General features: G+C 43.5%; 1 protein-coding gene and 1 pseudogene across 11 annotated transcripts in view; one reads left to right on the forward strand and one right to left on the reverse strand.

Annotated features, from left to right (window-relative positions):
• COP1 (COP1 E3 ubiquitin ligase) overlaps positions 1-12,264 on the reverse strand; it is a 277,450-nt gene that overhangs the window by 253,491 nt on the left and 11,695 nt on the right. For 3 of the 11 annotated variants that reach the window (XR_007458723.1, XM_049634001.1, XM_049634007.1), the window contains exon 1: positions 4,516-5,224. The exons of 1 other annotated variant lie outside the window; for it this stretch is intronic. Coding sequence is in view for 9 of the 10 variants with exons in the window: in XM_049634001.1 (XP_049489958.1) it covers positions 4,516-4,916 (401 nt within the window). In the remaining variant the exon portion in view is untranslated. Of the gene's footprint in view, positions 1-4,515; positions 5,227-12,264 lie in introns of those variants that run through there. 7 more of the 11 variants (XM_049634006.1, XM_049634005.1, XM_049634004.1 and 4 more) reach the window with 4 other exon arrangements.
• The window catches only part of LOC125926007 (dnaJ homolog subfamily A member 1-like), a 111,958-nt pseudogene that overhangs the window by 53,265 nt on the left and 46,429 nt on the right, over positions 1-12,264 (forward strand).

Here is a 12,264-nt window from a genome sequence, read left to right on the forward strand (position 1 = left end):
GGCTTACTATCTACTTGAAAATACTTATTTCTGGGGTGCCTGGGTGGCTCCATCAGTTAAGCATCCGACTTCCACCTAGGTCATGATCTTGCCATTCCTGAGTTCAAGCCTGGTGTCAGGCTCTGTACTGACAGCTTCAAGCCTGGAGCCTGTTTCAGATTCTCTCTCTCTCTCTCTCTCTCTCTCTCTCTCTCTCTCTCTTTCTGCCCCTACCTCACTCAGTCTCTCGCTCTCTCTCTCTCAAAAATAAACATTAAAAAAATAAAAAAGAAAATATTTATTTCTGCCTCAACTTAGAGAATAACTGAGACTTACAGAGGTAGAAAAAGGAATTTAGGTAGTTGGAAAAGCTAATGCAGAGGCAATAGTAATGTGATAGAAGAAAGAAGTCATCTTAGATTCATCAATTTAGTTAAATGGCTCATGTAAGAAAAATTAGAAAAATCAAAATAACAAAGACTTCCTTTGAATGTTAAAGATTTACCCAACTTCAGCTAAATACTACCCTCTCCTGTACTACAGATTCTCCAACTACAACACACTATTAGAATTATCTTCAACTTGGGGCACCTAGGTGGCTCAGTTGGTTAAGTGTCTGACTCTTGATTTCCGCTTAGGTCATGATCTCATGGTTTTTGAGCTTGAGCCCAGCATCAGGCTCTGCATGGTACCAGTGCGGAGCCTGCTTGAAATTCTCTCTCCCTCTCTCTGCCCCTACCCCACTTGTGCTCTTTAATCTTACAATAAATAAATAAATAAATAACTTTAAAAAAATTCTCTACAACTTAATACTTTCAATCCTTTGTATGAAAAAAATATTTACATGAAAACCATAAATTCCTAAAATGTTCATCAATTGTGCAATTAAATATAAACTTACTTTCAAATATGATAGAAGTCAAGAGAATCCAATGTATGTTACTGAAAATTAGGCATTTGATTTTAAATCAACTGTTCTCAAAAAAGGGGAAAGATAGGTTATTATCACCTAGGTAGCTTTTGCAAATTACATTACCACTCAAGCCTCCAATTCTAGTATGTCCTCTTGGGACGTGGGCAGGAGGAGAGAGTGGTCAGGGATAAACAATATATCTCCTGTGATTATGAAACAGCTGTTTCCCTCCAACCTACCACATTTAAGAACCAGGAGGCTAGGGGTGCCTGGCTGGCTCAATTGGTGGAGTATGCAACTCTTAATCTCGGGATTGTAAATTCAAACCCCGAGTTGGGTGCAGAGATTTCCTTAAAAATAAAATCTTAAAAAAAAAGGGGGGGGGGGAGTAGCATAGGCTAAAAAATACAAATAAAGCACTAAATTGAGAACTGGGAGATCTGAGTTCTCATTTTACCCATAGCTGACCAATCTGAAACAAAATTACTTCTCTGTGCCTCAACAGGAATACAATTATATTAGTATTATAGCAAAACTGGAAGTTATCTATAACTTCACAGAATTGTTTTAAGGATAAAATGAAATGTGAAGTATAAACATAGGTTTTAAAATCTGATGAATAGGGAATTATCACCATTATTCAAGCTTTAGCTTCATTTAAATGGAAAAGCATAAAGTAATTTCAGTTGGTTCCGTTTGACCTTGAGGCATATAAAACAGGAACAACCACCCAAAGCCAATTAGAAACGAAAAAGATTCCTTGGCCCCCGCCTAATCCTAATCCCTTTCTTCTCCCCCAAAAGGCTGGCCAAACCAAATCTGGCTTGAGAATTGGGAAGATAGATTCCTAATAATGAATTCTTCTGAATATTCAACCTCACCAAAAAAGAAATAAAGGACTAATGAGATTCTTAGAAAGTGAAATATTCACAATTTTTTAAAATGTTTAATTTATTTTTAAGACAGAGAGAGACACAGCATGAGTGGGGATGGGGCAGAGAGAGAGGGAGACACAGACAGAATCCGAAGCAGGCTCCGAGCTGTCAGCACAGAGCCCAACGCGGGGCTCGAACTCACAAACCGTTAGACCATGACCTGAGCCAAAGTCGGACACCCAACTGACTGAGCCACCCAAGCGCCCCAGAAATACTCACAATTTTTAACTTTCACTGGGCACTTCCAGGTTAGGACTTGGGAAAATAGACTGAAATTGTTAAAAAGTAGACGACAGACTAACAAAAATTTTAATAATCTTACCTCCCCAAAACCCCGCAAAGAAAAAAAAATCAATGCCAGCTGTTCATACTACTCTATGGCTCTCCAACTCCCTACAAAATGGCCCATAGTAAAGTACAATGCAACCCATGTGGTGCCTCGCAGACATTGTGTGCCAAATAAGTATCTTGAATGAATGATGGATTCCTTTATTTCTCACATATTCTATGTGAATGCTATATGAATGCTGACATATTTGTTTTCTTTCAGCCTTCTGAAAATTAAAATGCCAATGATGGCTAAAAGGACAAATCTGAAAATGCTCATCTTGCTTCATTAGCTTATACTTCATCATATGGCACTCTCAACTGGATACAAACACCTCTTAGACCCAATCACAAACTGGTTATTTACAAATAACAGTCAGAATTACAGCCAAGTTTCAATGAAAAATGAATGAATTCTGAATCCAGAATAATTTAAGAACAAAGCAAAAATACGAATGAAGAGGGGCGCCTGGGTGGCTCAGTCAGTTAAGCAGCCGACTTCGGCTCAGGTCATGATCTCGCGGTCCGGGAGTTCAAGCCCCGCGTCGGGCTCTGTGCTGACAGCCCAGAGCCTGGAGCCTGTTTCAGATTCTGTGTCTCCCTCTCTCTGACCCTCCCCCATTCATGCTCTGTCTCTCTCTGTCTCAAAAATAAAATAAATGTTAAAAAAAAATTTAAAAAAAAAATACGAATGAAGATATTTCTTCATTCTTCGGGGTGCCTGGGCGGGTCAGTCGGTTAAGCATCCGAATTTGGCCAAGGTCACAATCTCACTGTTCGTGAGTTCAAGCCCATCATCCGGCTCTCTGCTGTCGGCATGGGACCCACTCTGGATCCACTGTCCCCTCTCTCTCTCTGCCCTCCCCCACTTGCACTGAGTCTCTCTCAAAATAAATAAGCAAATTTTTAAAAGAAGAAAGAAAGGGGTGTCTGGGTGGCTCAGTCAGTTAAAAAGCTGACTCTTGGTATCAGCTCAGGGCATGATCTCACTGTTCATGAGTTCAAGCCCCACACAGGGCTCTGTGCTGACAGCGAGGAGCGTGCTTGGAATTCTCTCTCTCTCTCTCTCTCTCTCTCCCTCCCTCCCTCCCCCCCCCCCCCCCCCCCCCCCCCCCCTCCCCCCCCCTCCCCTCCCCTCCCCTCTCCCCTGTCCCTCCCTTCCTCCCTCTCTCTCTCAGAATAAATAAAATTTTTAAAGAAAATACATTGAAAAAAAAGAAAAAAAAAGAACTACACCTAAGTCTAATCAATGTATTTCCTACAGTTCCAACTTCTAGCCCTATCTTATTTAATGACAACAATTCACATCATCCTCAACCCTGAAGTAAATCAACTTCCCCTACAATGACAGTGCAGGCCAACTTCCCACATCACTAATACACGAAGTCTATCAACAATTTCCTCCAGAGGAAAAGCATAAAATCCTGCCAGTTCTCATTAGCTAAAAGCAATTCTTTTCTCATAATCCTACCATTTGGATTGGGTTCTGGATACCAAACCCAATGAAAATCCCAAAACGCTTTCAGTAAAACAATCAACTCCATCTCTCGCTTAATAAGGATAACCCATCTATGTCAAGTATCAAAACTGAATGCTACTGTGTGTCATTCAAGATGCCAACTACGATGCCAAAATGTGTAATACCTGGCATTTCTCAAAACAGAAGTCCCAGTACACTATAGTGTTATACAAATCTAATACAGCTACATCTGACACATGGATAATATTTAATAGATGTGATTCCCTTTTTCAAGACATTCAGTGACAAGTGGAATTTTTTGTGAACAGACTTTATGACCACAGTAGCCTTAACTGCAGATTTAAAAGTGGCCTACCCTTTGAAGCGGGAGGATACACACGCACAGGAGAGATATTTACATGAAATACTACTTCTCCTTAAAATACTCATAACCCATGTCTAGAGCACCATCTACCATACTTTCCATAAGCAAATTTTGACCAACTCCACCATGGGAAGCTTAATCCTCTCCCTTTCCGAGTTTAATTCACTCCAACAAGCAAAACGGACCGACAGGGTGTTTAACTCACCAGACAGCCATAAAATCCAAGGCCCAACTTTCTCCTTTTACGCACAACCATTTATTTGACCTTCCTTCTCGCCCCCTCTTATTTATTCCCTCAACTCCCCTCACTTCCTCCCCTCCAGCACCGTCCTCTATATTACCCGTACCCTCCCAGCCCCGGGACTACCAAGCTTTCTTCCCCCCATCAAACACCAGCCTCAATGTCTGCAGGCACCGCCAAGGCACCAACCGGACGACCCTCCCACCGGACCCCACCAGCCCAAACAAGAGAAACTCCGCATCCAGCGAAAGGGAGGGCAATGCTCTTCAAACTCACCACACGAAGTCGTTGCTTTTGTCCTCGTAGGAGTTGATGAGCCCGTTGCACAGCGGGGGAAGCAGAGGTCGCTTCCTGCTGCCGCTGCCGAGGCTGGAGCTGCTCCCTCCTACGCCGGCGCTGGGCCTGGCCGCGCAGCTGAGCCGAGACTGGCCGGCGGACACCGCCCCGCCGCCGCTGCCGGACACGGCGGCCGCCACCAGCACAGGCCGCGCCGGGCCCCCGAGGCCGCCCGAGCCCGCGGCCTGGGCCGCCCCGCCGGACGCCGCCGCCGCGGCCGCCGCGGAAGGGGGCGACGGGGAAGAGGACAAGGACGAGGAGGCGGAAGTCACCGAGGAGGCCGCCGAGGAGCCAGGGCTGGTCCCGGCGGAGCCCGACCCGGCCTGGCGGCTCCCAGACATCGTGACTCCCCCCACCTCCGGCCGGGCGCTCAGAGGAGAGGGACCGCGACCCGCCGCCGCCTCCCTCCGCTCAGCCTCAGTGCATCCTGAGGCCGCGCGCCGCGCCGGGAGGTGGGGCTGAGGAACAATAAAGTTGGCTTTTTCAAGGCTGGCACCCGGCAGCGTCCGACGGGAGGGGGCGGAGGAACCTAAAAGCGGAGGAGAAACCACTACCGCTGTCGAGACCGCCGCCGCCGCCGCCGCCACCACCGCGGGCCCCGCAGCAGCCAACCCGGGCGCGCCGAAGGCCGGCCGTGCGCGCACACGAGAGGCGGAAGGGGCGGGAGCGGCGACGGAGACGACTCCGCGGACCGCTCGGACGCGCGCAGCGCGCTCCCGGCGGCGGTCTAGCAAAGCCGGTCAGGCTCCTCGGCAGCTATTGCAGCTCGTGACGAATGGAGGGCAGGCTGTCCTAAAGGCTGAAAGGACTGCGGAAAGAGGAATGAATGGTAGGGTGGCCAAATGGTTTGGAAGCGAGGGGGAGAGAGAAGAGCGCTCGAAGCTACTGCGCAGGCGCTGTGGTCGCCGACCCTCTTGGTGGCCCGGGGGTCTCTGCTGCACACTCGGAACGGCGCCGGCGCGGAGTCGCTGCACCACGCCTGTTGGGGGAGAGCCGCATTCCTGAACCTGAAGAGGGAGCGGTCGCTGTGGCCGTCGCCCGAGAGGCGGGCGGTGTGACCCAGTGGCGAGGGCCCGGCAGGTGCTTCCGAGTCGCGGTTTGAAGGCTCTGTAGACTGACTGGGACGCAAGGAAAAAACCCAGAAGCCCTGAGCTGTTGAAAAGAGCACTGGACTGAGAGTCAAGGAGTCCGGGTTCTGCTGTTAAACTATTTCACAGTATCGTGAGGAATAAAGTAACATGAAGTCAGTGAACCGTGCTTTGTAAATTGCAAACGTTGGGGCAAATATTACCAATTTTATTCGACAATGCTTGTATTTTGAAAAATTATTTACCAAATTAAGCATAACAATAATGGGAAAACATTTAATCTGAACACAGCTCAGTTAAGAACCTCCATTTAATGTGGATCTAATATAATTATCACAAAACAAAGAAACCTGGCAGTTAATAACACGAAAAAATGTGCCATTTCTGGTAGCTTTTTGGAATATCGAAAATTAATTACAGATTTTCATTTGCTATTTTGAGAACCCCAAGATTCTGAGGCATGCAAATTAGAAACAACTGGGTGATTTTCAGTATCCTTTCCAACTCTGTCATCCTTTGCTTCTTAGAGGGAAAGATCCCAGATATAATTCTGTCCTGTGTATTGAAGACCATAGGGGCTGCTGGGGCCTTTCCCTAGGTACCTTTAACCATGCTGAAGGGGCAGAACTAAAGAAGGGCCTAGATGAAAGCCCAGCAACAAGACCTAGCCATTCATCCCAGCAGTGTTCCATCATAAGGCTGTCATCCTCCTCAGCTCTGCCATGGCTGCTTACATCCTGTTCCTAGCTCAGAATAATGATACACGAATGAACTTACCAGATTTCCAAGAACCACCCTCCTTGTATTAACAAATGCATTACCCAACCCCTTGTTTAACTTGGCTTTCCAAACCCAACTGAAAGGTGAAGACTTACTCCTTAGCAAAGATATTTACACCCTAATTTGTGCTCCTAGGATGTTTGTTTGCACTTATAATATTGTATTTTAGCGGTTTATATAGGATTCTTCTCTACTAGATTATCAGCTTCAGATTTGTATCCCCAGCATGTAACATACTTGGCCCACGGTAGGTGCTTATTAAATATTTCTTAGGGTAGCTCAGTTGGTTGAGCATCCAACTCGATTTCGGCTCAAGTCACGATCTCACAGTTGGTGAGATGGACCCCCAACTCCGGGTCTTTACTGACAGAGCCGACATTGCTTGGGATTCTGTTTTCCTCTCTCCCTCTCTCTCTCTCTCTCTCTCTCTCTGCCCCTCCCCCACAAGCACGCTCTGTCTGAAAATGTTTATTAACATTTAAAAAGAAAATTTTTTATTTTTTTAATGTTTATTTTTGACAGAGAGACAGAGCATTCGTGGGGGAGGGGCAGAGAGAGAGGGAGACACAGAATCGGAAGCAGGCTCCAGGCTCTGAGCTGTCAACACAGAGCCCAATGCCGGGCTTGAACTCACAGACTGTGGGGGCACCTGGGTGGGTGGCTCAGTCCGTTAAGCGTCCGACTTCAGCTCAGGTCATGATCTCGCGCTCCAGTGGTTGAGCTCCTCGTCAGGCTCTGGGCTGACGGCTCAGAGCCTGGGGGGCCTGCTTCCGATTTCTGTGTCTCCCTCTCCCTCTGCCCCTCCCCCATTCATGCTCTGTCTCTCTTTGTCTCAAAAATAAATAAACTTAAAAAAAAAAAAAAAAGAACTCACAGACTTGAGATCATGACCTGAGCCGAAGTCAGGTGCTCAACCGACTGAGCCACCCAGGCGCCCCAAAATATTTCTTGACTAACAAATAAGTAAAGCAGTTGATCTCATTTTTAGTTTAATTATTTGCTTAAAGTGTGCTTTAGTTTTTCCAACTAAATTGTAAGCTCCATTAAAGAGAAAGGACAGTATTGATTCTTACGAATGAGTGCATAAAAGAAGAATGTAAAGAATCTGATGAATATTTGTTGAATATTTTCTATACATTGGCCTGGACTAGGCAAGGAAGAGATAAAGAAGCATATAAAACATTGTCCCTGCATTCAGGAAGCTTAAGGAATAATTGAAAAATTAGAAAAATACATAAAAAGATAAGTAATGTTGGAGGGGAGGGTCTGGGAGAGTTGGGGCTGGGGGAGGATAAGTAATGTTACCAAAGAGCACATACTAAATGCTCAATGAGTAAAGCAGAGAATAACAGTTTGAGCAGAAACAAACGTAAATGCTAAGGGCCAGCCATGTTGGGGGGTGGGGCTGATAGGCCTTTAAGAGAAAAGTGTGACTTGCTCAGTCAGAAAGTGTAAAGTCATGAGCCCAGAAAATAAATAAGTAAAACTGCTTACATCAAATTCAGACATCTATTTCATTGGGGGGAGTGATTATTCAGAAGTTCATCTGAGGCCCACTTTGGAAAATAACCTATAAGCACTCGGAAACAATGAAAACATTACAAGGGGGTAAAATATATTCAAGGTGTTGCTTTGAAGATTAAGTTTTCAGCACATTAATCTTTCAGAAGAGGTGGGAGATTAGGAGCAAAGAAACTAATTAGGAAAAAATGATGGCGTCCAAACATAAGTGATGAGATTGTAGATTAAGGTGCTGACAAGGAAAATAAGGGAGTATTCTGAGAAAAAAAAAAAAGAAAAAGAAAAACTGTAGGATTAAGTTACTCTCTGTAAAAGAATCTTTAGATACCTGAGGGCATAACCCATGGTCTTGTTCATCACTGTCTTTTCCAGTGCTTGGCACAAAGGCCAATAAATTGATTAAGTAAAAAAATGATGGAATACAAAGAGGAATGACTCCAAAGATGTGTCCAGGGATAACATGATGACAGCATCGGAGATGGCCAGTGAATGCTTTAGTTTGTGTTGAGGAAGTAAGACGAAAATATATTCAAGTAAGCATATCCAGGCAGTGACCAAAAATTCAGGTGAAGGCATGGGAGAAAGTTTAGGGCATGAAAACTAAAAATTGCAGGTTCCTGAGGTTCTGACTGTAGGTCTGGGGTAAGGTCTATGAATATGCATTATTACCAGCACCCCGGTAAACCTAATCCCTTGAGAAACACTGTGATTGATATTGCAGGGAATGTAAGAAGTATGTAAAATGGTTTCTTCCTTCCAGGTAGCTTACTTACTGAGAGAACAAAAGTGGTATGACCCCAACTGAGAAGTCTCCTAGGAAGAAATCATCTGTGCTTAGTATTACCTCTTTGGAACATAGCTTCAGTAAAATCTAAATGTGCAAAAGGAAGCTGAGGGGAGAGAGGATGTCATGCAATAGAATTTCCCTTTTATATCAGTTAAATGTATGCAGACTATTCTGAAAGTACACAGTCCTTAGTAGTTTCCACTGGCAAGTTGTTCTGGAAAAGCAGAAGAGAAAAGAGGAAGCATGGCAAAACACACACACACACACACACACACACACACGGAAGTCAGACAACTCAGGAAAAGAAACAAATAGAAGACAAAAAAATATATGATAAATGAAAGTAAATGTAAAATAAAAACTAAGCGCTTAATAATTGAAAGAATTCCGTCGTGTTGTTAAATATTAATATTAATATTGTCAAAAATGACAAGACAAAATCCAAAGTCTTTTATGAAAATACTGCTACTGAAGTAAAATCTAATAGAGTTTCAATGGAATGGAATTACCAAGAAGATTGAACTTCCCAGACACATTTGTAAAGTGACTTATACAAATATGATAGGGAAATAGGCTGGAGGTTTCTACCTCCAGCTTGTCCTACCCTTTGGTAACCAATTTCTCAAAAAGATCCTTTCTAAAAAGCTTTACCTGCCTGAGTCACCTGAAGACTTTCCTACTTGTTAGCCCTATTTGCTGTCCAACCAAATCTCTGAATAATAGCGTCCTGTTAAGTTTTTTTTTTTTAATTTAATGGTGTTACCCTGTTTAAAAAAAAATGTGAAATAAACACGGTATTAAAAAGCTAAAGTTGGGGCACCTGGGTGGCTCAGTCGGTTGAGCGTCCGACTTTGGCTCAGGTCATGATCTCACAGTTTGTGAGTTCCAGCCCCACATCGGGCTCTGTGCTGCCAGCTCGGAGCCTGGAGCCTGCTTCGGATTCTGTGTCTCCCTCTCTGACTGCTCCTCCCCCTCTCACGCTCTGTCTCTCTCTCCTTCAAAAATAAATAAACATAAAAAAAAAATAAAAATAAATTAAAAAAATAAAAAGCTAAAGTTGGTGGGGAAGGAGAAAATATATTTTTTTTGTCAGTGTGAATGGACAGGAAAGAAATAGAAAAGTTCCTGTAATACAATAGTATAATAATGCATCTGGAAGAAAATAATCTACAAGCTACTGGTAAAATGAAAAGCTCCAACTTATACATTAAAAACCAGAGGTAGACGGTTACCTATAGAGAACTGTAATTTCTCAAGATTTACTGTTTGCAGACAATCTCCTTTCTAAAAATGTCTATCACACTGATCTCATTGCTAGAATTGCATTGTTAGCTTTTATTCTCTTCTCCCAGTGTTCCTATGTAAAATTACAAGCACTGTTCAAAGAAGGTAAATGAATAGTGCTAATACCTTGGTAAGTCAGTCATCGTATTAAAAGAAGTTAATTTCCTTTATTAAGGCACTCCTTTGGCAAGCTACTGCTGGCAATTTTAGTCAAAGCAGTTGTAAAATAGGCCAATCAGACATATTGTAACAATGAAAGATTATAGGTGGAGCTGTGAATGTAAATGCAAGTTACCAAATAGGTTTAGTCAATTTCAAAAAAAAATGCCAAGACTGGGAGAAAACAACATTGACTAGAAAAACATTTGCTCATTCTGTATATAGCAATATGTACATATGTTATGAATATGTGGGCAGGTTTAGATGCACTTGAATGTAATAAACCAAAACAAACTGATGTCTAATGAATTCAAAGGAAAACAAGTGGTGTCATCATTAGGTGGAGCCCAAGTAATAAAGGATAAAAGAAAAAAAAAAAACACCTCCTGTTGAAAATGGAAACACATAACCTCGCAAATCTTTTGCTCCATGGATTTGACCACCCATGCGTGCGATGTGGCATAACTAAACAATCTGGGAAAGTGTATATAGCTAGAATCAAGAAATGTTTAAAACAGTAACCTGTTCACTGTAATTTGCAACAAAACTCCTTCCTAGTGTGTGATATTTCTTCCTGCCTAGTGCCCCGGGCATTCCGCTGTAATAGCGGGTGAGTCATACCATGCGTGACTCCTCCTGCAATGCTCACTCCTATCAGCCACTAAATTCTGTTAAGAAACTGGGAGTGCTAAAGAAGCACTGAAGTGTGAACTTATGTAAACAACCTACAATGAAGAGTGAATAGTATTTGGTTATAATATAATTATAATTTGATTTATATCAGGTTGCAAGAGAAGTTACTTTGGGAAGCCTATTAACCCTTGAAGGTGATGTCAAATAAAACAAGGATTCCTTTTTTTTTTTTTTTGACAGAGAGAGAGCTAGGAAAGAGAGAGCGAGTGAGGAAGGCGCAGAAAGAGGGGAAGCACGGAGAGAGAGAGAATCCCAGGCAGGCTCCTTGCTGTCAGCGCAGAGCCCAGTTTGGGGCTCTATCTCACAAACCATGAGATCGTGACCTGGGCCGAAATCAAGAGTCAGGCGCTTAACCAACTGAGCCACCCAGGCGCCCCAACAAGGATTACTTCTGACATGTTTCCTCTTTTTTTTTTTTTTTAATGTTTATTTATTTTTATTTTAGAGAGAGAGAGAGAGAGAGAGCGTGCCTGCGTGCAAGTTGGGGAGGGGCAGAGAGAGAGGGAGACAATCCAAATCAGGCTCCAAGCTCTGAGCTGTCAGAGCTCTCATTACAAACCTTGAGATCATGACCTGAGCTGAATGAAGTCAGACGCTTAACTGACTGAGCCACCCAGGCGCCCCTGACGTTTCCTCCTCTTATTTCCTGAGTCCATATGGTAATTCTTATCTTTTCAATTCGATTTACTCAGATAACAAAGGGTATTTCTTTTCTCACCCTGTTGAGCCCTCCCACACACAGCCTCAGGCATCTACCATCACACCAGTTCATAAACTGCATTTGCACTTATCAATTTATTGTGAGATAGTAGAAATTCACCTTCAGTTGGGAAAAATTAAGTCAGCAGTAAAGCTGCTGGCCCAAATCCTGGCACCCCACCCTATGTTCAAAAATTGAGGGTTGCTGAATCTGGGTGATCTCTGACAATGGTTCAACTGATATAAGAGCATATATTAGTTTTGAGTCATTAAACCAAAGTCCTAAGTAAAAACTACACCATTCTTCCTCCTTCCTTCCTTCATTGTATGCTACTACATCATTCTCAAATACTTGGTTTGTACCAAGATGTAACCGATATTGATAACATGTCTGAAGACATTATAAGCTGAATCCCATACTAAAAATCAAATTCAGTCTTGGTATCTGCTGCAGTGTCAGTAGAAGTGTATTACTTTTCCCTTGCTGCCATAACAAATTACCACAAGTTCAGCGGCTCAAAACAACAGAATTTAGGCTTGCCGATTTCACTGCCAAGTCTCACAAGACTGAAATCAAGCAGAGCCGTTTTCCTTTCTGGAGGCTCTGGGGGATAATCTGCGTCTAGGCTCCTTCGAGTTGTTGGCAGAATTGAATTTTATGTGGTCATAAGACTGTTT

This window comes from Panthera uncia, chromosome F1 (genome assembly GCF_023721935.1).
Source record: "Panthera uncia isolate 11264 chromosome F1, Puncia_PCG_1.0, whole genome shotgun sequence".
NCBI lineage: Eukaryota > Metazoa > Chordata > Mammalia > Carnivora > Felidae > Panthera > Panthera uncia.